The sequence below is a fragment of the Gambusia affinis genome, linkage group LG09 (assembly GCF_019740435.1).
Source record: "Gambusia affinis linkage group LG09, SWU_Gaff_1.0, whole genome shotgun sequence".
Lineage (NCBI taxonomy): Eukaryota > Metazoa > Chordata > Actinopteri > Cyprinodontiformes > Poeciliidae > Gambusia > Gambusia affinis.
Window position 1 is genome coordinate 371,844 of NC_057876.1, and position 26,361 is coordinate 398,204.

The 26,361-nt window shown below is 39.5% G+C and overlaps 1 protein-coding gene across 4 annotated transcripts in view; it reads left to right on the forward strand.

Annotated features, from left to right (window-relative positions):
- Positions 1-26,361, forward strand: part of LOC122836855 (magnesium transporter protein 1-like) — a 61,480-nt gene that overhangs the window by 19,602 nt on the left and 15,517 nt on the right. Inside the window, exons 3-8 of one of the 4 annotated variants that reach the window (XM_044126804.1) lie at positions 8,300-8,417; positions 10,279-10,419; positions 10,580-10,720; positions 15,356-15,445; positions 20,548-20,646; positions 22,742-22,805. In XM_044126804.1, coding sequence (XP_043982739.1) covers positions 8,300-8,417; positions 10,279-10,419; positions 10,580-10,720; positions 15,356-15,445; positions 20,548-20,646; positions 22,742-22,805 — 653 coding nt within the window. The other 3 variants (XM_044126805.1, XM_044126807.1, XM_044126806.1) reach the window with 3 other exon arrangements.

Sequence of the window (26,361 nt, forward strand, 5' to 3'; positions counted from 1 at the left end):
GACTGCAAACAGCAACAAGACTTGAACAGTTTCAACTTTCTTCTTGTGTTGGGTTTTTAGCCAACGTTGTGCACATCTAGTTTACTAGCCCGCAGTTTCAGGTGCACGAATTACACCAGTCTTTGCTGGCTGGATGAGGACAATATAGTGCCGCTTCATCACATGAAATGAATATAGAGGAACATTTCTAAACCAACGTTTAAAACAAACAGAGTTTCTATAAACCTTCCTGAATATAAACCTGGAAAACTAAGAATCTTCAGACATGGTTGGTTTGGGACAAAACTAGAACTTAAAATAGATCTAATCTATCAGTTGGCTCCTGAACAAGTTTGTTTTAACACTTGTACGCATGTATAAGTGGAGTAAATTTCTCTTAGTTGCTTTGAATATGGGAGATTACAAAAGCAAGATAATTGCTTGGATTTTAAATTGTTGGCGTGCAGCAAGAGGGGTTAGTACAGCTGTGTGGATATTTCTATCTCAAGCCTGCAAAGCTAGGCATAGTAATTAATTGTGATTAATCAGCCAGTGCCAGATTCTGCTATGGGTAACACTGGCAACTACCCAGGGCGGCACCTTGTGGGGGTGACAAGACCGACCCTTCACCCATCTCACCGCCCCAGATACTCCAATTGTCTGTCTCACTGTAACTTCCATCCTTCTGCCCATAGACTGATGGATGGAAGACATAGTGAGATATTGCCATCTTACTGTATTTGCCAACCTTAGGTCTACAGATAGAGGCACAGAAGGTACAGAAGGTGTCTCTGTCTGCAAGCATATTATATGGATAGAAACATCAGAATGTATCTGCCTATGGAAATATCTCTGTGTACCTGAGTATTAAGTTAAAATTAAAACTAATATCATTGAACATTGTTATTTTTCAGGAAACAGCATCAAGGGCACAAGCGGGTTCAGCAGCGCCTTTTGGCACCTAGAGTATTGTTTCTTAGGTGAGAACTATTTTAGTAATGCCTTTACAAAATATATTTGGTAGTTTACAGGCATCTAAGCTAAAAATGTAATATGTACTTAAAAACAAAATGGTAATTTTAAACTGTCTCCCATCTGTTTCTAGGCGATTCATAGGCCTTAACCCAGAAAGAACAAAAGCTGCATACACAAAAGTGACATCAACCAACAGGACGACTTCTGCAAAACACAGCAGTGAACCCGCATGAACTAGAACTTTTAAAATGGTAAAATTACACATTTACACACAATCAGTTCTCTTACTCCATCTTTCTCCCTGTTTGTTTTTTCTCTGCTTGTCTCTCTGTCTCTGTTCTGTCCATTTCTAATAGACAGACAGGAGGACAGCTACAATGAAGGAAGGTCAGAAACCTTCTGTCCACTAAATCTTTCCTTTTCATCTTGTCTGTATTTAACTGACATAAATGCAGTTTGGAAACTTTGACATTTGGGTACTTTTGTTTTAGTAAAGATTATTTAATTAATTGTATTCAATGTCATATTATCATGATTGTAAACGTATTAGTTATGTTTTTAGATCTGAGTATTTTTCACTTTGGTTGCAATACTTTGACTTCTGTGTAACAAGCAAATATTGCTGCTGCAAAATACAGTATTTTGTTTTGCTTCAGTTTGTCAGATTTAAATTGACAATAAAATCAAGTGATTTTAAAATATACATGCATGTTTTTTTAATTAGAATTTTTTTCGTGAGTTTGGTAAATTAAGTTGCAAGTTCACGTGTAAACTTTTAAAAGCTAGCAAAGTATGCAATTTCATGAACTACTATAAAATGACAACGTTTTGTAATTGTGATAGCTTAAATGTACAGTGGGGCAAAAAAGTATTTAGTCAGCCACCAATTGTGCAAGTTCTCCCACTTAAAAAGATGAGAGAGGCCTGTAATTTTCATCATAGATATACCTCAACTATGAGAGACAAAAGGAGAAAAAAAGTCCAGAAAATCACATTGTCTGATTTTTAAAGAATTTATTTGCAAAATATGGTGGAAAATAAGTATTTGGTCAGCTACAAACAAGCAAGATTTCTGGCTCTCACAGACCTGTAACTTCTTCTGTAAGAGGCTCCTCTGTCCTCCACTTGTTACCTGTATTAATGGCACCTGTTTGAGGTTGTGGACAGGTGTCTTTTATACTGATAACGGGTTCAAACAGTCACACTCTAAACTCCACCATGGCCAAAACTAGAGAGCTGTCACAGGACACCAGAAACAAAATTATAGACCTGCACCAGGCTGGGAAGTCTGAATCTGCAATAGGTAAACAGCTTGGTGTGAAGAAATCAACTGTGGGATCAATTATTAGAAAATGGAACACATACAAGACCACTGATAATCTTCCTCGATCTGGGGCTCCACACAAGATCTCACCCCGTGGGGTCAAAATGATCACAAGAACGGTGAGCAAAAATCCCAGAACCACACGGGGGAACCTGGTGAATGACCTGCAGAGAGCTGGGACCAAAGTAACAAAGGCTACCATCAGTAACACACTACGCCACCAGGGACTCAAATCCTGCAGTGCCAGACGTGTTCCCCTGCTTAAGCCAGTACATGTCAAGGCCCGTCTCAATAGAATAGAATAGAAGTACTTTATTCATCCCAGCAGGGAAATTACTTCGCAGTTGCAGCATAAAGACAAGACACAGTAACAACTAGTTGTAGATAAAATAAAATATATATAAAATATAAAATGCTACAAATTGTAAAATTATAAAGTGCTGTAAAATATAAAATGCAACTTAAGAGCAGTCCTTACGGAGATTAAAAAATGCAGATATGTATATGTAATATATGTACAGCAAGTGTGCCACAGTGCAGTTGTGCAAAATTGAGCTGATTAGTGCAGAACAATGATTTAGCTTTTATTGTACAGTGAGATTTCATGTGGCAGGAAGGATTTCCTGTATCTGTCCCTACGACAGCAGAGCTGCAGCAGTTTATGTGAGAAGGTGCTCCGCTGTCTGTCCACTATGTGGTGGAGAGGGTTCTGTTTATTGTCCATGATAGACAGAACCTTCCTCAGTGTCCTCCTCTCCACCACAGTTTCCAGGGACTCCAGCCTTAGTCCCAGTACAGAACCAGCGTTCCTGATGATTCTGTCCAGTCTAATAGAGTCGCTGGCTCTGATGCTGCTTCCCCAACACACAGCAGCAAAGAAGATGGCACCAGCAACACTGTGGTAGAAGGTCTCCAACATCTTGCTGCACACATTGAAGGATCTCAGCTTCCTTACAAAATAGAGTCTGCTCATCCCCTTCTTGCACACAGCGTCAGTGTTAGATGCCCAGTCCAGTTTGTTGCCGATTACAACTCCCAGGTATTTTTAGTCCTCCACCTCCTCCACCACTTCCCCTTTGATCTTCAGTGGCCGTTAAGGTGTCTTCTTCCTTCTGAAGTTTACTAGAGAGCATTTGGATGATCCAGAAGATGACTGGGAGAATATCATATGGTCAGATGAAACCAAAATAGAACTTTTTGGTAAAAACTCTACTCGTCGTGTTTGGAGGAGAGAGAATGCTGAGTTGCATCCAAAGAACACCATACCTACTGTGAAGCATGGGGGGGGAAACATCATGCTTGGGGGCTGTTTTTCTGCTAAGGGACCAGGACGACTGATCCGTGTGAAGGAAAGAATGAATGGGGCCAGATATTGTCAAATTTTGAGAGAACCTCCTTCCATCAGCAAAAGCATTGAAGATGAAACGTGGCTGGGTCTTTCAGCATGACAATGATCCCAAACACACCGCCTGGGTGTGTACCAGCAACAGTGTGTGAAAACCTTGTGAAGACTTACAGAAAACGTTTGATCTCTGTCATTGCCAACAAAGGCTATATAACAAAGTAATGAGATGAACTTTTGTTATTGACCAAATACTTATTTTCCACCATATTTTGCAAATAAATTCTTTAAAAATCAGACAATGTGATTTTCTGGATTTTTTTTCTCCTTTTGTCTCTCATAGTTGAGGTATATCTATGATGAAAATTACAGGCCTCTCATCTTTTTAAGTGGGAGAACTTGCACAATTGGTGGCTGACTAAATACTTTTTTGCCCCACTGTATGTCCAAATGGTTTGTCATATGGCAAGAGATTATACCTTTTGTAGTAAAGTTCTGTAGCACATTTTCTAATTGTTTAGTGTTCTTTCTACCCTTTCACCCAGTCCTGTCTTAAAACACTTAATGTAATGTAACTTAGTGTGAAGGTATCACTGTAAAATAAGTTGGTTTCAACTAAATTTGCATTAATCTTAATCAAGTAAAGTAAATTATTTGGTCCAAAGCATTGCAAATTAGTTGGGCTGGCTCTTTTAAATTACATTGGGTCCAACTATAGTAAATGAGTTCAATCAACCTTGATAAATGAAATTGAGCCAACACATTTGCTTTAAATTGGAATAACCTTTAGAAATTAAGTTGAGCCAACTCATTTGATTTAACTTATAACAACCATAATAAATTAAGTTGAGCCAGCTCATTTCATTTAAACCAGAATAACCATAATATATTACACTGAACAAAAATATAAACGCAACACTTTTGTTTTTGCTCCCATTTTTCATGAGATGGACTCAGAGATCTAAAATTCATTCCAGATAAACAATATTACCATTTCTTTCAAATGTTGTCCACAAATCTGTCTAAATGTTTGATATTGAGCACTTCTGCTTTGCTGAGATAATCCATCCCACCTCACAGGTGTGCCACATCAAGATGCTGATCTGACATCATGATTAGTGTACAGGTGCACCTTATACTGCCCACAATAAAAGGCCACTCTGAAATGCGCAGTTTTGTCTCAGCAAAATGCCACAGATGTCGCAAGCATTGAGGGAGAGTGCAATTGGCATGCTGACAGCAGGAATGTCAACCAGATCTGTTGCTCGTGCATTGAATGTCCATTTGTCCACCATAAGCCGTCTTCAAAGGTGTTTCAGAGAATATTGCAGTACATCCAACCGGCCTCACAACCGCAGACCAGGTGTAACCACACCAGCCCAGGACCTCCACATCCTGCAGGCTCACCTCCAAGATCGTCTGAGACCAGCCACTCAGACAGCTGCTGAAACAATTGGTTTGCATAACCAAAGAATTTCGGCACAAACTGTCAGAAACCGTCTCAGGGAAGCTCAACTGCATGCGCGTCATCCTCATCGGGGTCTTAGCCTGACTCCAGATCGTTGCCCTAACAGACTTGAGTGGGCAAATGCTCACATTCGATGGCGTCTGGCACGTTGGAGAGGCGTTCTCTTCACCGATGAATCTCGGTTTACATTGTTCAGGGCGGATGGCAGACAGCGTGTGTGGTGTCGTGTGGGTGAGCGCTTTGCTGATGCCAATGTTGTGGATCAAGAGGCCCATGGTGGTGGTGGGGTTATGGTATGGGCAGGCATCTGTTATGGACGAAGAACACAGGTGCATTTTATTGATGGCATTTTGAATGCACAGAGATACCGTGATGAGATCCTGAGGTCCATTGTTGTGCCATACATCCATGAACATCACCTCATGTTTCAGCAAGATAATGCACGGCCCCATGTTCAAGGATCTGTACACAATTCTTGGAAGCTGAAAATGTCCCAGTTCTTGCATGGCCAGCATACTCACCGGACATGTCACCCATTGAGCATGTTTGGGATGTGCTTGACCGGCGTATAATATCCAGCAACTTTGCACAGCCATTGAAGAGGAGTGGACCAACATTCCACAGGCCACAATTGACAATCTGATAAACTATATGTGAAGATGTGTTGCACTGCATGAGGCAAATGGTGGTCACTCCAGTTACTGACTGGTTCTGAAACTCCCAGACCCCCAATAAAGCAAAAAAAAAAAAAAAAAAAAAAAAAAGCACATTTCAGAGTGGCCTTTTATTGTGGGCAGTATAAGGTACACCTGTACACTAATCATGATGTCAGATCAGCATCTTGATGTGGCACACCTATGAGGTGGGATGGATTATCTCAGCAAAGCAGAAGTGCTCACTATCAAACATTTAGACAGATTTGTGGACAACATTTGAAAGAAATGGTAATATTGTTTATCTGGAATGAATTTTAGATCTTTGAGTCCATCTCATGAAAAATGGGAGGAAAAACAAAAGTGTTGCGTTTATATTTTTGTTGAGTGTAAGTTGAGCCAAAACGTTTGATTTAGAATCCACCATAGAATAAAACTTAATTATATAAGTTGAGCCAACACAATTGCTTTACATTGGAATAACCTTAATAAATTAAGTTGACCTAACACATTTGCTTTAAATAGGAGTAACAGAATTACATGGTGCTGAAATAAAGCAAAAATAATCAGGTGGAAATCCCTTCCATAATTTTTTTATGTTCATCCAAAGAGTTATTTTTTTTCAGTGTATGGAAGTTTTTTTTTTAAGCTAAATTACAAGTAGACCCAAGCACATTGAAATAACAATGCTTGTTGTTAGCGATAGCATTGCCATCACAGACTACTTGAAATGGCACAATACTCACTCGGGTAGAAACAAGTTGACAGCCATTAAATGGTTCTTTTGATCTTAAATGACCTGACCTGAAATAAAATAATTGTATGCTTACACTGAAAAAAATGACTATTTGGATGAACATAAAAAAATCATGGAAAGGTTTTCCACCTGATTACTTTGCTTTATTTCAGCACCATGTAATTCTGTTACTCCTATTTAGAGCAAATGTGTTAGGTCAACTTAATTTATTAAGGTTATTCCAATGTAAAGCAATGGTGTTGGCTCAATATCATTTATTAAGGTTGATTCAACTCATTTACTATAGTTGGATCCAATGTAATTTAAAAGAGCCAGCCCAACTAATTTGCAATGCTTTGGACCAAATAATTTACTGACTAAGATTAATGGCAATTTAGTTGAAACCAACATTTTTTTCCAAAGAGTTTTTGCAGTGCTAGTGGCTCGTATTTTTTTGAGACAGTAGGCAGACAGGGTGAGGACATGGCAAAGGTCACCGGGAGTCAAACCAGCAACGTCTGTGTCGAGGACTAAGGCCTCCAAACATGCAGTGTGCTAAACCCCTGCACCACCACAGCACACTGGAGAAACCAACTTATGTTACAGTGATACCTTCACACTACTTATTAAGTTGATCCAACTCATGAAAATTAAGTTAGCTCAACAAACATGCTTCATGCTGAAAGAAAGCTATTTAATCGTGTGGAAATCCTTTCCATGATTTAATTACGTTAATTCAAAGACGTTTTTTAAAAAGTCTTTTTTTTAAAAGAACCCTCGTTTTTACAGTTCTTAAATGCTAAAAGAACTGTGCATTTTACAGTGCATTTAAGAACTGCACTGTAACAGTGCAGTTCTTAAATGCCAATAGTTCCCTGCAGAGAAAAACAAATATCTATAGTTTAATGTGTAACTAAAACCACTCTGAAGTTTTCCCAGGCACAAAACAGTGATGTCTCATGATCTCTCGTGATCCCCTGATCTCACTAGATCCTCTTTGGAGGGAAATGAATCTGACTAAATTGAATCACGTTATCTCAACTTGAATACATGTTATTCAAGTTGAGACAAAAACGATTGTCTTGCGTGAACTCGCGTGATATCCTGTGATCTCACTCGGCTTCAGCACAAGATCAGTCTGACTATAATGAATCATGTTATCTCAATATGATTAAATTTCAGAAACCTGAAGTTGTTGAATTTCTTGTTTATCCTACGTGGTTGTGTCACATTTTTGTTTGAAACATGAAATTATTTAGTTAAAAGTACATGATATTCTTTTGTTAATGCAATAACCCCCTAAGTTTATTTTTTACAGTGTACAGGCTTTTGAAAGCTTTCATCTGGCTCATTGTATAATATGAGGTCTGCAGCACCAGATAGTTAGTTATGTCGATCGCCTCAACACTGGGTAAATCCTCAAGATTATATGACAAGTCTTTTTTACCGAGACAATATGGATCACATCTTAAATATACACATATTTTTTTTTAGATATCTTGTGTGTGTCAGCTCTTTTAGGGCATTAGCAAACTTGCTGTGATCCTTTTTGCTCTTTTTTGAACCAGAGAAATAAGTCATATTATTACAAATCCTGCCAACTTTTAAACATATTTACATAGGCCTATCGCGATAAACAATCAGTGGAGTTTTTATGAATATGTTTTTTTTTTTTTTCATATTTTGAGGTTTTTCATTATATCATATTGACTCGTTTGACTTGTCCAACCAAAACTTTGTCTTCTCCTTTTTCCCCAGCAATATTGAATTGTGACATACACTACTTTAATTTGAATGTAACTTTTTTTTTTTCACTTTTCAGACAAGCTGATGAGGAGTTCCATGTGCTAGCTAACTCCTGGCACTATTCCTCTGCCTTTACTAACAGAATCTTCTTTGCGTCAGTGGATTTTGATGAAGGATCTGATGTCTTTCAGATGGTAAGATAATAATTCATAAACTGGAGTTGTTTGCTTGATGTATTTGTAATATTTTTCCCTTATGATTGTAAAAATGCCTTACCAAGCAGCAGACATTACAAGACAAAGAAGAATACAATAAATACTTGAATTTTGTACCCCAAGTATATTACATACAAATACTTGTCAATTTAAGGTAGTTTTCTTTTTAATTTCTTTTACTTGTAAATAGGATTAGGGCTGGACCAAGATTTTATGTGAATAAATATAATTTAGGAATCCCTTTTCCTGCTAAGAACATCACCACCATTAAAAGCGGTTCAATACAGATTTGTATGAGAGATTTAAGTATGTTCTGATTTGGCGAAGCTTTAAAGCAATCAGTGATAACTGGCTATTTGCTCAAATGGATTTATATACAAACACGACAATAAAACTCATAGCATCAGATTGTAGCTATCGTAACACACCAATCAAACTATGAAGAGTATTCTTTGCACTTTTACAAAGAAAACGTGTCTATTACTTTAAATCTTAAATTCAAAAGTTAAACAATATAAAATCTTTTAATTTATCTTTGTTAAAAAACATTAAATCATATTTAATAGCATTATCTTTCTCAGTAAACAAACATTTAAACTCTAGATCTATGATCTGTGTTAAAATTCAAGCATTTGGGGGCTGCTGAAGGTCTTGAGGGCCCTAAGCAGTTGTTTAGTTCACTCTGAGTGTGACCAGCATTACATGCTTTAAGACAAAGCCAGTAGCTCGTTACTTTAGTAGGATTAACTGAAGAGCAAAGAATTTTTAAAAATATTTTTGTGTTTGCTGTTTTAAAGACTTTGTAGTCGTGTGCTTAAACATTGTCAGCACTGTCTTCCAATAACATGTAATTACAGTCATATTATTACAAATCCTGCCAACTTTTAAACATATTTACATAGGCCTATCGCGATAAACAATAAATCAATATCAATCACGATAAATGAAAAATTATCAACCTCATTTTAATTTATCAGCTTTATTGTTTCTTCCTGCCTTTTTCTTATACGTTGTCGCTCCCAGTCAGAGAAAACCACACACGCTGCAGTAATCGAGCCAAGACAATCCAACATGTTGAATATACCTGATTTAGATCAGAGCTGTCCAGACGTTTTACCGACTGGACCCGATTAATCGTAACACATCACACACGACTACATTACTCGGTTATGATCGTTCGACGCTCTAAGATTGTCATAAGGGGGAAAATTGGGGAAAAAAATGTTGCAGTGTGAGCTGGGCTTAAGGGAGGAGGGAACTATTGGATCAGGTTGTCGGATGTGCCGTCTTCTCTATCTTAATCTAATCATTATTGAGGGGCAGTATAGTATACAGACTTCATAATCTGTATTCTTTTTGTTGAATGTAGTTTTTATTTCCACTTTGGTTTTATGTTGCGTTTTGTTTTTAATGCAAGTAAATTTTTTTGTTAATGGAGATCGAAAGTCCATTTTATTTTTGTTTTTGGTTATTTTGTTCACTAGTTCCAGTGTTAAATGTTCTTTTGAAAATAACATATCTATTTTGGCAGGATATTGCTTGCATTATTATGTCATTGCCATTTCATCAGTTTAAAATGGTCTTCAAACAATATTATCGTTTATCGCAATAATTTTTGAGACAACTAATCGCTAAGCAAAATTTGTTATCGTGACAGGCCTATATTTACAACAAAATGTGGTGGGTCTAGGGGGACGGCCTTAGACCCTCTACTATTGGGCTTAGTAAGTCTTCTGGGGGAACCCTGGATTCTGATTCTGTACAGCGATGAATGTAAGTTAAACTTAAGTTGTGTATAAGCTCTCACATACACATGCCATTTTTTTCTGTTTTTCTGCAGCTTAATATGAACTCTGCTCCAACCTTCCTCCACTTCCCACCCAAAGGGAAACCTCGCCAATCAGACACCTATGAGCTGCAGGTCAGAGGGTTTTCTGCCGACCAGTTGGCTAGATGGGTGGCAGACAGGACAGATGTTCAAGTAAGCATTTGGGTTTAGTGATTGCAAATCCAAAGTGAAGTTACTGATTGTACTGCTTTTGTGATTGAAGAAATCTAAAGTACAGCCAAATATTGAACACACGGGTAATATGACTTATAATGTAATTGGAGAAATAATTTGTCATGTTTTTCTGTTTTAGATCCGTGTCATGCGTCCACCCAACTATGCAGGGCCTCTCCTGTTGGGCTTTCTCCTTGCTGTGATTGGTGGACTGGCATATCTACGAAGGAATAATTTGGAATTTCTTTTTAACAAGAATGTTTGGGCCTTTTCTGCACTGGTAACAATCACACACCTGTACATGTTAGGCCTGCGCAGCGAAAGCTCTGCAAAGGCTTATTGTAATTGTAGTGTTTTATTAGGCCCAAGCAGCAAAAGTGCTGTGAAGGCCCAATGTATTTGAAGGATTTCTTATTGGGCCTAATCAGCAAAAGCGCTCTGATGGCCTGTTGTGATTGCAGTATTTCTTAATTATTACACTAGAACAGCTAAATGCTGTGAATCACTATTGTAATTGCAGGATTTTTTCATAATTGTTATTTCTCTATTTCTTTATGCCCACCCTGAATCCTAAATATAATCTTTTGGAGGTATTCTCTAAAATGTACAGGTAATCTGTCACTTTAGGTCAGAGAGCAAATTTTGGCAATTTTTCACATTTATACACCTCAATCAAACTCCTGCTAGAAATTTTGAGTTACTGGCTTCCTTTTCGGTTAGTATGCAGTTAATGGATGAGGTATTAAAAGGTATCAAAATAGTGAGTTTTTGAGCACATTTAGGGGGCATGGCGATGCAGCATACTTGCCAAAGCAAACAAAACGCTATAACTCTCAAATGCACAAGTCAAATTGCATCAAATTTGGCACGAGTCATTTATGTTGGATGCCCGATGATTCTATTTGGTCACATTATCTAAGCCCCGCCTCCTCAGAACATTAAATCACTTTTTGACCTAATCAAGATGATTTTGTGTGAAGACGGATAACAAGTTCTTCTCACTGGTTTTAAATCACAAAGAGGTTTTGCTGGAGGATGTTCCCATGGTGGCTTAGTGAAGTCACAAGTCATGCAGTTGACATACCTTTGGCTCAAAATTCTATATATTCCAGCCTAGCTGCACCAAACTCAGAAACCCAAACCAATATTTTGTGGTCATGGCCTAATTCATCCATAGCACCCCTGAAAATATTTTTAAAAATTAGCCCCAAGCCATACTTTGACTGAGAAATATGTAATTTTGTATACATTTGTATCTTGTAAGTGTAGTGTAGTTGAGTCTGCGTTGTGTCTTTTTGAGAAATAATAGCCGGACAACAGCTGGTCTGATGGTCCTTTTAATGCTCCTGCATTCAAATAGAAAATAGTATTTCAGAACAGGCTTTTTCTCCACAGTGCTCCACAGCGCCTTCTCCCACGGAATCCAAACAGAAAGAGCCCGCGTGTGCGACTTGTGTAAAATAACACATTTACCTTACAAAATAAAAATAATTGTAACAATAATTAATAACTAAGCCCAAACATGAGCATAATAATCCGAAACAGTACATGAATAAAAAGATAAAAATAAAATAAAATAACCAAAAATAATGAAACATCACATACCTGCATTCAAATAGAAAATAGCATTTCAGAACAGGCTTTTTCTCCACAGTGCTCCACAGCGCCTGTTTAACCATGAACAATACTATTTTCAGCACATGGATGTAGCATTTTCATTAGCAATGTTTCATTAGCATAAGCGCATCAAAATAGCTGCTAACGCAATTCTATCAGCGTTTAACAGAATTCAAGTGCAACAAAGCACATTATTTTACAAGAACAATAGTCAAATTGTCAATTGTTATCCTCAAAAACATTGATCGAACACAGAAAACAAAACTTCATACCTTCTCCCACGGAATCCAAACAGAAAGATCGCGACCGAGAGCGTGGGAAAACCCTTAACAAACTATAATGGTATGACCCGTTAACTTGTCTTTTAAAATGCTAAACTGACACTCAAAACAATAATCTATGAACTCAATATGTTCAACAGTAAAGATAATAATTTGCATTTTCATTCACAAAACATTAAATTTTAATAAAATGGGCAACACAGTTTGTTCATTGACAGCTAATTCTGCAACAGGAAGTTACCTGCTGTTCCGCAATGGATTTGCCGACTCTTCAAAATAAAAGCTGGACGTGCTCATATAATTTCCTACCGGAATAGCTTCTCTTTTTACAATCTAGTGTAATAACATCACACTGCTACATAAGGATGAACCAAAAAGTCTCATGAAGCCATGATCCACACTCAACAGGGAGTTGGCCATTTTTAATTTTTTTTAATTTTTTTATGAATTATGTTTATTAGGTATTTTTGAACATTTATACAAAAACAGAAAAGAAAAGAAAAGAAAAGAACAATAACAGGGCAAAACTTATACAGCACTGATACAGAAAACAAGACAAAATAAAAATCGGAGGCATGTACATAAATTACAGCATCATACATACACGTCATTCAGATTCACATTACTGGTTTTTTATTTTTGAAATTTTGAAGTATTCAAGAATACGTTCCCATCTTTTTTTAAAAGCATAAAATTTCCCATTCATACAATATCTCAATCTTTCTAATACAATAACTTCAGAAAGCAAATTTTTCCATAGCTGGATCGAAGGGGCATCAGAACCAACCCATTTAAGCATTATTGATTTTCTGGCCAACATCAATAGAAATTGCACAATTTCTTTATGAGTATTCAGATGACTGGGTATGAACCCAAGGAGACACATGATTGGACCAGGGAGAAGCGCTTGTCCTATAGCGGAGCTATTTTCTCGACATATTGCTCGCCAGAATGCCTCTATAATTTTACACTCCCATAAACAGTAAATTCTAGTCCCTGTAGTTATTTTACATTTGGGACAATTTGGAGAACTTCCTGGTGTGTACTTGCTATATATATATATATATGGAGATATGTATACATTGTGTAAAATATTATACTGCATTTCTTTGTAGCGGTTGCATACTGAGATTCTAGAAGGCAGAGTCAAAATGTCTTCCCATGCCTCTGAATCAATTGTACTTTTCAGAATTGTGTTCCAGGTTGATCTCAAATTCCCCAAATTATCTTTCCTTAGGGCTTGTAATTTAGCATAGAATCTTGACACAAATCTCCCACGTTTGACAATCGAGAATACAGTTTTCAAGTAAATAATAATCCCCTGGGAACTCAAGTATGTCCATTTTTGCCTTGACATAATGCCTTACTTGAAGATATTCATAAAAGTCCCTGGAGACAATGTTATATTGTGTTCTTAAGTCCTCAAATGTCTTGAATTTTCCATTATTCCATAGATTGTGTATTCTGGTAATGCCAGCCTCTTGCCAAGATCTGAGATCAGGTCCAGCGCCCTCTACTGTCAGATCCGGAGAGTTGGCCATTTTTGATCAAAGTCACCATTTTGACACTTTTACACAAAATGGGAGACCATACAAACGTGAAGCATTGAAGGTGAAAAATTATTAAAATCGTTTTTCTGCATGAAATCATGTGGCCAAGCCTCAAAACATTGAGGTGGAATAACTTTCACACACAAGCTCCCATCTACATCAAACTTTCTTTCCATCCATTTTCTTCCGCTTATCTGAGGTTGTGTCGTGGGGGTAGCAGCTTAAGAAGGGAGGCCCAGACTTCCCTCTCCCCAGCCCCTTGTTCCTGTTCCTCTGGGGGAATGCTAAGGCATTCCCAGGCCAGCCGAGAAACATATTCCGTCTAGCGTGTCCTGGGTCTTCCCTGGGGCCTCCTCCCGGTGGGACATGCCTGGAACACTTCACCCGGAAGGCATCCTAACCAGATGCCTGAGCCACCTCAACTGGCTCCTTTTGACGTGAAGGAGCAGTGACTCTACTCTGAGTCCCTACCAGATGACTGAGCCCTATGGAGAAAACCCATTTCGGCCACTTCCCGCTACCCTCACCCTGGCTCGTTCTTATTTCTTTTAAACTGATTATGGGAGAGAGGAGCCGCAACAATAAGTGCGTAATGACTTAAACAAAATCCATCCATTGAGAAGAGCGAGCCCTCGCAATCACTCATCCATCAGCCACTCCGTTTAATAGTTTTGGTTTTCTTTGTCTTTAAATATGTCGGGTTTTTTTCTCTTTTCCTAAAAAAAAACAAACAAAAAAAACACACCTCTTGTGATTTCGTCGGTGGTGGGTCTTGGCAGGCGTGTAACTCCCCTGTGCTAAAATTTTTTAGTGTTCAGCCGGTTTTCCAAAAACAAATGAAAACAAACTTCATCCCGGCCAAAACCTCCGATGACTTTTTACACGTCACCATCACTTATCACCTCAGGTGCGCCACCAGCCCAGCCAAAAACACCTGGGCTTGCTGTGCCCCACCCCCACCACCAACAAACAATCAGGAGATGGAAGCTAAATGTGAGCATGTAACAATCCCCAGAATCAGAACCAAACATGGAGAAGCAGCATTCAGTTGTTATGCTCCACTAATCTGAAACAAACTTCCAGAAAACTCCAAATATCAAATGCGATCAAGGCTAAAACCTATCTGTTTAGAATTGCCCTAAATTAATATTCACTGAGACATAAATTTTATTCTGTATTCCAGCTTTTCATTACATTATATTTCATCAATGCAATGTGATAATTTTTGTTTTTGTTTCATGCTTTTACAGTGTAAAGTACTTGCAATGCTTTGCTGAAATTCCCTATGCATACCAAATTCATGAGGTAAAATTAGTATGCAACATAGGTTCTTTACATAAAATCCAACCAAAACTTGCTGCAGTTTGTGCTTAAAATTTGATGAAATATGAATAATTTTAGTGTTATTTATATCTTTTTAATGAGACACTGAGATTAAGTTTACTTTTTTCTTTTTTTTTACTTCAGTGCTTTGCCCTGATAATGACTTCTGGCCAAATGTGGAACCATATCAGAGGACCACCATATGCACACAAGAACCCCAACACTGGACAAGTGGTGAGAATAAAAAAAAAAATCCCTAAAAAATAATAAAATATACTGTTTAGTAACAACACTAAAAATGAGATTGAGAGTTGCATAGTATATTCTGTACTGGTTAATTACATTCTTGTTGAATTTTGGCTGCAATAAAATCTTCATTATGCATCTCACCATTGATTTGAATGCGTAGCACCCCTCACACTAGATGGCTTAAATACATGAGGAAAATATAATTATATGAACATTGTTAATGAAAGCAAGTTCAGCTGCTGGTGAAGTTACAATAATAGAATCTGTGACATCTCATAGATTGTTTTATTTAGGTTCCAACTCCGCGGAGTGAGATGAACATGCAACGTATGGGATGTTGTTTCCCTGCTCCACTGAAGATTTCATTTCCATAACTGTGTAAATTTTTCATTATTTGTCATTCTGCTTTTTATTCTCTTCTAAAATATATTGGGCAAAAGAACCAGAAAATGCTGGAAAAACCTAATATGGCAGTTTAATAGAAAAACACTGGTGCTACTCAGACAAAGAAAATCATATCCATCCATACCTATGGGGTGCTATTTGAAAGGGCATAATGTTTTAGCTAGTTACTTCTAAAGAATGAGTCTAACATTCAACAACTTTATGATAAATCACTTCTTGGATGATTCTGCAACATTTTTACGCTGGCCATGCCAACTTCCACCTAACTAGATTTTTTACTCTATCATGACAAAACCTAATTTTGATAACTTCTCCCACATTATAACTTAGATATGAAACTTGGCATACAACATATATGAGCCAAGCCTCTAAAACAATGTGGACAAAATATGAAAATTTTTGAAAACTGTTCAAGTGACACAACACCAAACATTTTAGCAGTAGCCATCACAGCAGTTATTTTCGCCATATTTTATGACCTCAGAATAAGAATTGACATTCTAATAGGGGATGAAATGTTTTGCTGTATATTGAGTTTTCCACAGTTTTGGTGATAGGTAGCATTATAGGATCAAAAAATTTATATCTGCAAAACTGCTTGATGAATTTACATATTTGGTACAGATGTACAAGACCACCTTGGGGACATATCTTTAATATTTATCTTGATTATTATTAAGGTCGTGGTCTTTGTTGTCCCACACTTCACCTTTGAACATATTGAAAATTAAATATGTTGTTGGGAAAATCAAGGATCACAAAAGAAATTGGGGAAATTTTGCTAAATTCGACCACTAAGTCGCAGCGTTGTAACAAGAAGTGTATTTTCATTTCTTGAACAACTGCTAGATATAGACAGTTTCTCTTTTCCACTATCTTCCTTGAACATGCTTGATATGACTTTTGAAAAATGAATCAAAAGAAAACTTGCATAATATGTGAAACCTATTTTGTTAAGTCCTCTCAAGGCTGAAGACCAATTGAAGCAAAACATAAGGCGGTAGGACTGGAGGAATGCGATGTGGACAGATTTCCAAAAAATCTGTTTTGTTAAATTATGTGAATAATGTCTTTTTGCACACAAAAAAGTTTATTGAGTGTATCGTCAGCACTGTTTAAGATTAAGATGTTAATAGGTTTTCTAACAGTTATGTCTAAGTTCAAGTTAAAGGTGCACTATGTAACTACGGTCCCCTGCTTGTCGGCATCGAGCTTATCTCACTACTTTGAAGCAGACCGGACCAGCTCTCCATTCAAAGGGTCCAAACCTCCTGAGTCTGAAGAGCCTATCCCAAGCAGGCCTGCTTAAGCTGGTGTTGAGGAGAATACGTCAGCCTCTAAGTGCCTCGCATCCAAATGTCAAACCCTGCTTCATTCAGCTAATGGCCTAGCCAGACTGAGCAACCAGCAGATAATCAAACCTCCCAGCCACATCCGTTTATAGCAGTTTCTCCTTTTATATGACTTCCACTTGGAATTGTGGTGAATTGTTTTAGAAATCTGTAAAGAATAGACTTCAGAAATTTTGCTTACTTTTTTTGGTCAAAGCAACCAAAAAAAGTTGCTTTTTTTGGTTGCTCTGACAATTTTTGTCAAACCTCTGACAATTTTTCAAACTAGTTTTTGTCTAAAAGGACCTAGAAATAACTTTCTGTTAAATCCGTCAGTTTTGTCTCATCACAGCTAATAACTATATGACTATCAGTATGCTGCCTCTACTTCTTTAAACTTCACTCTTTCACTGTTAAGCCTGATTCTTCTATATAGAATAAACTGAATGTTCCTTATATATTTAATACCAACAAGATTCATAAAAACATAAAATTGTATTAAAATCATCTATGTGTGAATGTCGTGACAGTATATTATGAGACAGATCATTTGTGAAAAGATCAACACCCTCCACTTCCTCCTTGAGTGATTATTGCCATCTGAAGAAATGCACCGAAAACAAAAACAATCAGTCAGAGACAGGAGGAGGGCCTTAGCACCGTCACTGAACCTCACTTACTCACTGCTCAATGTGCTAATGGCAGATGTTACGACCCGTCTAGGCGTGGCCAGATCATAACATAAAGGATCCATCCTCTTCAGATTCCAAGCAGCCAAGACACACAAAGTTGAACATTTTCTAATTACATTTATTTAAAACAAAAAGATGTATTTTTCGATTTAAATGTTACAACAAGTGGAGCATATGACTTTAGAGTGCGCTAATGCTGAAAACAACAAACAAAAGGAAACTATCTGAATATTAACCAACTTACCTAATTAAAAGTAAATAAACCAAATGACAAAAACTTACCTCCCTAACTAAGAAAAACATGTGAAAACTAAGAAAACAGAAACGGCAGCTCACTCCTACAAACTCCAGAACTTTACATGGTGTCAAACAGTGTGGTCGGTTGGGATGAGCCGAGGATGGATGGCAGGAAGTCCGCGTCACCAGCTTTTATATCCATCACCTCTGGGAGGCCACCAATTGGACGTCTCCGTTGTCCTCCAGGCACCAATCAGAAACAGGCACCTGCACACTCATTTGTATAATCAAGTTAAACGACCCCAGTCGTAACACAGAGAAACAACTTACCATTACAGAAAAATGTTTTATGTGCTAACTAGCCTAGTAATCACACCAGGATCTGCTGATGGGAAAAGCTGTAGTGGTACCAGAGAACAAAGGGGAGGGGAAGAGGAATGAGTGGTGCCACATGAGATTGTGACTGACAAGACTAAGACCTCCAGACTCCGATTACTTGTTTCTAGTTAGTACTGAGAGAAGCGGAAGTTGATTTTGTTTTATTTTTTTCCCACAGAATATCTGTTTCATATGGAGCCCTCCAGTGGACATGTGGACATTTTTTTCTTTCGCGTTAACTCGGAAAAGTTTTTGTGTTCCCTTGCAAAAGGTTTTGTGTGCCCTTGTGATACTGTACTGATCAGTTCATGTGGCATAAATGAATACTGTAAGGCTTTCTTACGGTGGCCGCCGCACTTTCTGCTTTAATATTACGGAGCCCTCGAGGGGACATAAAGAAAAAAAATACTTTTGCGGTCCCTCACAATACTGTACTGATCAGTTCATGCAGCATAATTGAACACTGCAAGCCTTTGTTATGGTGCCCGCCACACTTTCTGCTTTAATATAAGATTATTATATTATAGAAAGGCACCAAAAACCTATGATATTATAAAGAAACTTTCCATAAGTAGGAAAGAAATAAAAATACATCCTAATTTGGACTTTTTCGGAGTTACTATTGTGCGGTAATCAGTCATCTGACAGTTTTAATTGTGTCTCTGTTGTGCTGGTTGTTTGAATGGTTTAAGAGGCCGTTTTCATGTTCAGTTCCATCTCAACCTTAACAGACATAATCATGCAGTGAATAAATCGGCTTTCAATCAGTTTTTTGCACCAAAGGCTTAATAATAATAAGCATGTTTTATTATAAAACACAGCAAACTAATGATGGTAAAGGGCCGCACTGGGTTAATTCGTGGAATCTCATCTGTCCGTGTATCAATCAACTCCAAACCTCTTTTTCTTTCTGTCACAATTATCGATTTATTCTATTTTGATTATTATACTCCAAACTTTGCAAGGACTGACCGCCCCGCTCACCTGCTTCCTCATACACACAAAGCCAGCCCACCAGTGACCTTCCCATTCATACTTGATGACAGCCACGCCCACATCGACACACCCACCACCCAGGTGTCAAAGCCACATGCTTTCTGTCATATCAATAATTACTTATTTCATTCATATGGCTCTTGCAAAGCCTCAGTGAAAACTTGTTTATTACTATTAACTGTTTGGTGCAAAACACTGATTGAAAATCAATTTATTTACTGCATGTTTATGTCTGTTAAGGCTAAGATGAAACGGCATTAAAAGCAGCCCATTAAATCATTCAAACTACGAACACAACAGAAACAATCAAAACTGTCAAATGACTTATTACCCATGAGAATAACTCAGGAACAGTCCAAATAGTTTGGACGAATTTTTATTTCTTTCCTACTTACGGAAAGTTTCTGTTTATATCATAGGTTTGTGGTGCCTTTCTATCCTAAAGAAAAAGATATAAAACTTCAGATATTTCACAACGAGATGTTAACATTCATGGAAAAACCTTACAAACCCACCCTCTGAGTCCACATAGTGCCACAAGTTGAGAAAAGAATGCAGGCAAAGCGGAAAAGGCAGAACATTCACAAAGTCAATCTTTGCTTTACACTTCTTTCTTGAAGCAAACCTTTCAGCTCCTGTGTTGGTCTTCTTTTTATTATTATTTCCTGCTTCAATTAAAAATCCACTTTAGAAAATTGTTTAAGTGTAGAAATGTAGTCATCCATGTTGACGTCGGAAGAAAGGAGAAAACATTAAATATGAAGCCTAGGCACAAATTCAAACTGGAAGACTCTTTCTAGCCCCACCTGCATCATCCAACCGGTGCATCCCTCTCATCACTGTCGACCAGTCAACGCTGGTCCAAGATACGTCACTTCCAATCACCGTCCAAGTTCCAGCTGATAAGGACCTCCATCTATGGCATTTTCCGCTTTCCAGCAGAGCTCAAACCACTCATCCGTACGCCTCAGCTTCTCAGCCAGCTATCTCACCAGATCCCTTTCTTTTCATCCCATCTCCTTTCCTCCGGTTCCCCGCTCTGGTTCAGCCACGCCAACAGCTTCTCTCACTTTGCTTGGCCGCTGTCAGCCTGCTCATTGGCTCCTCCCATTGGATTCTCACGCTACGCCCGTCTCGGGCTTTCGGGGTAAGACGTAGCCTTCACATGTTTCATTCATGTTTCGCAGATCTAGAAAACGTAGGAACTATATTAGTCTATCCTCTACCTGAACTTGCAAGCCGTATTCGTATGCGCCACTCAGGCTGCATTTCAAATGCTTCGGTGCTTATCCAAACGAATGCATAAATAAATTAATAGTCACATCCCTCCCACGGTGAGCCAAGGTGGATCACCAACCTCTCGTCTACCTCAAATCGCACTCAGTAGTAGCCTTAGTTACTTACTGTTGCCTAGCCCCATATATCCCTTCTGGAATTTTAGTACGCCCCTGCTCCTTTTCCCGGTCCCTCTCAGTCAGTGGCCGTGTCGGGTCGCGCTTATTCGCACAGAGGGATCATTCATCATAAAACAGCAGACGTATACTCACTCAGCTACAGTAGAGCCGTTCTCGGGTCATTTCCCTGCTTCTTCATTGACTATCTCCTCATCAGTTAGTGCACCTACTGTTTTTGTCCGCGTGATAATACAAGTGTGTGTGTGCGTGTGTACATGTGTGTTTATATAACTGTATACATTTGTATGTATGTACAGTGGAGGAAATAAGTATTTGACCCCTTCAGTGAAACATCATTTAACACTTGGTGACAAAACCCTCGTTGGCAAACACAGCAGTCAGACGTTTCTTGTAATTTTTTATAAGGTGTGCACACACTTCAGGACTGCCTTGGAGCTAAGAAGGCAAGGAAGTTGTCATCCAAAATTTTGCGATACATTGAATTGAATAGGAATTTTTTGTAAATGTGTTGTATACAGTGTTGGCCTAGTTACTTTGAAAAAGTAACTTTAATCGGACTACTGATTAATCCTTGAAAAAGTAACTTAGTTATATTACTGACTACTTGACTTGGAAAGTAACTAAGTTACACTAAAAGTAACTTTTTAGTTACTTTCAGCAGCTGCTAACAACAACGCTCCGCCTCCTGTGAAAATCACATTGATCTTTGCCAATACTTTTTTGTAAGCTATTTTATAATGGCAACATCAACAATGTGTCTCCACTGATAAGGTTGAATTGAAGAGGAGATTGTAGAAAAAAATAAAAACGTGAGTAATTTGTGTGGTCCACTGTTGTCTGGAAAACTCTAAGAAGGCTTTTAAAGCCCCCCCCTCCTTCCCCGAACTTCTGCGTTACGGCCCTGCATTTGGTGTCACAGCGCACAGATCTCCTCCTGCCGCTCCACAGCTCAGATTGCTGCACAGATTTGTGACACTTATCTTAATATTAATAATTATAATGGCGTTAAGTTTCCATTATAATCATTGCCAACTACGGACACATTCATTCGTAGTTGTTTTCACGTTTATTGCGCACATTAGTCTCGATGTTTGCAGTTTTCTGGAGCGCAACGCGAAGCTCGACGTCATTCAGAGGTAATACATTAACTTGACATTAACAAAGACACAGCGGGACGGATCATCCGGGAAATGATGAACAGGGAGAGACTGACTAAAACTACCTTAATGACGGACAAATTCTGGGATTTATTATGAGTCTCTGCTCATTTCCAAGCCCAAATGAGTAACTTCACGTTCAAAAACGAGCCCAAAAAGGCGCAACCCGCCACTCATTAAATTTGCAAGCGACTTTAAAAAAAAGGAAGCCCAAAGCCGCTTATAATAATCGGACTTGGCGACAGAAACTCAAAATAGTTCCAGTTTTTCCACCAACAAAATGCGCATCTCCCCCATTGTTTACATTTCTGTCGCATAGAGACGTCGGTCACTCGACAAGACGCGTAGAGGAAATACGATTAAATAACAAAAGAAAATAGTAACGCACAGTGATTTTGATAAGTAACTGTAGTCTGATTACTCGATTTGAAATAGCAACGCGTTAGATTACTCGTTACTGAAAAAAGTGGTCCGACGTCAGTAACGCGTTACAAATTAACGCATTACTGACATCACTGGTTGTATATAGCACAGATTGTGTGTATAGTGTGAAAAGTCAGTTGTTTTGTTCTTGCAGCTGTGTCAAAAGCAAAAAAAAAACATACAAAAGATGTTTTCTGATGTTAAGGTGAATTTATACATGAACTAAAACTTTTAACTACGTTTTCAGAGTTACATCCATGGGAGCAGCCAAGCCCAGTTTGTGGCAGAGACGCACATTGTCCTACTCTTCAGTATCCTTTGTTTTTTCCCCATCTTAACATTTTTGGCTTACACTGATTGCACACCAATGATATTTTATTTGCTGTTTTTTCTTTCTAAAACTGTTAGATCTTCATTCAACAGTGAAATATTTTTAGAATACAAAGCAATTACTTCTTAGACAAACAAGACAAACAAAATTCTTTTTACAAACTTTCACTCTTTCATATAGCAGCCAACTTTGTTATAGCCCACAAAATTGCAAGATATGATAATCTATGCTCTACTTAGGATTTTATCTAAGACTGTTATGTAGAGATGGGGAGTCTGTAGCATGTTGCTCCGCGATTAGGGAAGAAACTGTTTCTCAGCCTGGTTTTCTTGCCCTGCGCGCTCACATGTCATCCTCACCCTCCTACTTGAGGGAAGGGGCTGGAACAGACTGTGTGCAGAATGGGTGGAGTCCTTCATGATGTGGAGCCCCTTACCCCTGCATCAGGATGGATAGAAGTCCATGGTGGAGAGAAGGCTGCTCCTCACAGTCCTCGGAGCAGCCTTATCCACCCTCCACAGGTACTTCCTTGATCAGATTTATAAATATCTGCATGTTATTGTTTACATACTGAAATTTTGCGCATGCGTACAACGCTGGAGGGCAGCGTTTGAATTGGAAAATCTATACACAGACTCGTTGCCATAGCAACTGACAACAATGCCACTTTATGTTTTAGGATTCTACACAAAAACAAATATTTTGCAAAAAAATAGAACATTCAGTCCATTTTTAGGGTTAATGTTTTATTAATAAGGGATTACTGTGGTAGAATAACTACCGTTGCTTTTATCTATCAGTAGTTTGTGGGTTGTTTCTTTACTGACTTCTTTACAAACTGTAGCTCACTTTACAAACTGTAACACACACATTTCATAAAAAAACTGAACAACAAAATGTTATTGCCGTCTTACCTTTTCTTATAAATTAAATCCATGCGCCAATCATTCTGCACAAAAATATCCGTTCACCTAAAGCCAAGTCTATCTTCAACATGTCTTTTCTTGTATACCACTCTGTTTGAGACTCATCAAACTGTCTCAAAGCAAACCTTTCAGCTCCGGTGTTGGTCTTCTTTTAGTTATTTCCTGCTTCAATTGAAAATCCACTTTAGAAAACTGTTAAAGAGTAGAAATGTGGTCCTTCATATTGATGTTGGAAGAGAGGAGAAAACAATAAATATATCGTTGTACTTTATCTGTTTACTGTATGGTTAGCTCGCTCTGCAGTTATGGAGGCACAAGTCTGGGATCATGAGCGCCCCCTGCCATGAGGCAAGAAAACTAACCTCAAATCTGTTCTTTGCCATTTATGATCGCTCCTCAGCAGACAAAACATGTTACAAACACAGTCGGCCACAAAAAAGAGGGTACATTATACAAATGAGCTACATTATGAAAAATCAGTTCATATATTAAATACTTTTTAACCATTTTATTGGTGACGTACAGATAGGAGGAACATACTCCCATGGAATGGCAGCCAGTGCAGTTAGCAAGAGGTTGCGCAATCCATGGTGAGGGTCAGCTTGCTACTGTATATACCAGCTTCGTTTCGGAAATATAGCAATCTTGAAGAAAAAATAATAAAAATTGGTTAAGCTTAGTGAAAACTAAATACTTTATAGTACAAAGCACTGGGTGAATATAGCATTATAAATGATCCATCTTCTTCTGCTTATCCGGGGTCGGGTCGTGGGGGTAGCAGTTTCAGAAGGGAGGCCCAGACTTCCCTCTCCCAAGCCACTTCTTCCAGCTCCTCTGGAGGAATCCCAAGGCGTTCCCAGGCCAGCCGAGAGACATAGTCCCTCCAGCGTGTCCTGGGTCTTCCCCGGGGCCTCCTCCCGGTGGGACGTGCCTGGAACACCTCACCAGGAAGGCGTCCAGGAGGCATCCTGATCAGATGCCCGAGCCACCTCAACTGGCCCCTCTCGATGTGAAGGAGCAGAGGCTCTACTCTGAGTCTCTCCCGGATGACTGAGCTTCTCACCCTATCTCTAAAAGAGAGCCCAGACACCCTATGGAGAAAACCCATTTCGGCCCCTTGTATCCGCGATCTCATTCTTTCGGTCATGACCCAAAGCTCATGACCATAGATGAGGGTGGGAACGTAGATCGACCGGTAAATCGAGAGCTTCGCTTTTTGGCTCAGCTCTCTCTTCACCACGACAGACCGGTACAGCGCCCACTTGACGGCAGACACTGCGCCAATCCGCCTGTCGATCTCCCGCTCCCTTCTTCCCCCATTCGTGAACAAGATCCCGAGATACTTGAACTCCTCCACTTGGGACAGGACACCCCCCCTGACCCATAGAAGGCACTCTACCCTTTTCCGGCTCAAGACCATGGCCTCGGATTTGGAGGCACTGATCGCCATCCCAGCCGCTTCACACTCGGCTGTGAACCACTCCAGCGAGAGCTGCAAATCACGTCCTGATGAAGCCAAAGGACCACATCATCCGCAAAAAGCAGAGATGCAATCCTAAGGCCACCAAAATGGATCCCTTCAACACCTTGGCTGCGCCTAGAAATTCTGTCCATAAAAGTAATGAACAGAATCGGTGACAAAGGGCAGCCCTGATGGAGTCCAACTCTCACCGGAATGAGCCCGACTTACTGCCGGCAATGCGGACCAGACTGACATCGGTCATACAGGGACCTGACAGCCCGTATCAAGGAGCCCGGTGCCTCATACTCCTGGAGAACCCCCCACAGGGCTCCCCAAGGGACACGGTCGAACACCTTCTCCAAGTGCACAAAACACATGTTGACTGATTGGGCGAACTCCCATGCACCCTCAGGACACTGCTGAGGGTGTAGAGCTGGTCCAGTGTTCCACAACCAGGACGAAAACCACACTGCTCTTCCTGAATCCGAGGTTCAACAATCCGAAGGACGCTCCTCTCCAGAACCCCGGAATAGACCTTGCCAGGGAGGCTTAAGAGTTTGACCGCCCCTGTAATTGGAGTACACCCTCCGGTCCCCCTTTTTTAACAGGGGGACCACCAACCCGGTCTGCCAATCCAGGGGAACTGCCCCCGTTGTCCATGCGATATTGAAGAGTCTCGTTAGCCAACACAACCCTACAACATCCAGAACTCCGGGCGGATCTCATCCACCCCTGGGGCCCTGCCACCGAGGAGCTTTTTGACCACCTCGGCGACCTCGATCCCAGAGATTGGAGAGGTCTTCAAAGTATTCTTCCCACCGGCCCACAACATTCCGAGTTGAGATCAGTAGCACACCATCCCCACTGTAGACAGTGTTGGTGCTGTACTGCCCCCCACCCCCAGATGCCTGATGGTGGACCAGATTCGCCTCGAAACCGTATGGAAGTCTTTCTCCATGGTCTCTCCAAACTCCTCCCACGCCCGAGTTTTTGCCTCAGCAACCACCCGAGCCGCATGCTGCTTCACCTGCCCGTACCCGTCGGCTGCTTCTAGAGTCCCACAGACCAAAAAGGCCCGATAGGACTCCTTCTTCAGCCTGACGGCTTCCCTCACCGAAAGTGTCCACCAACGGTTTCGAGGGTTGCCG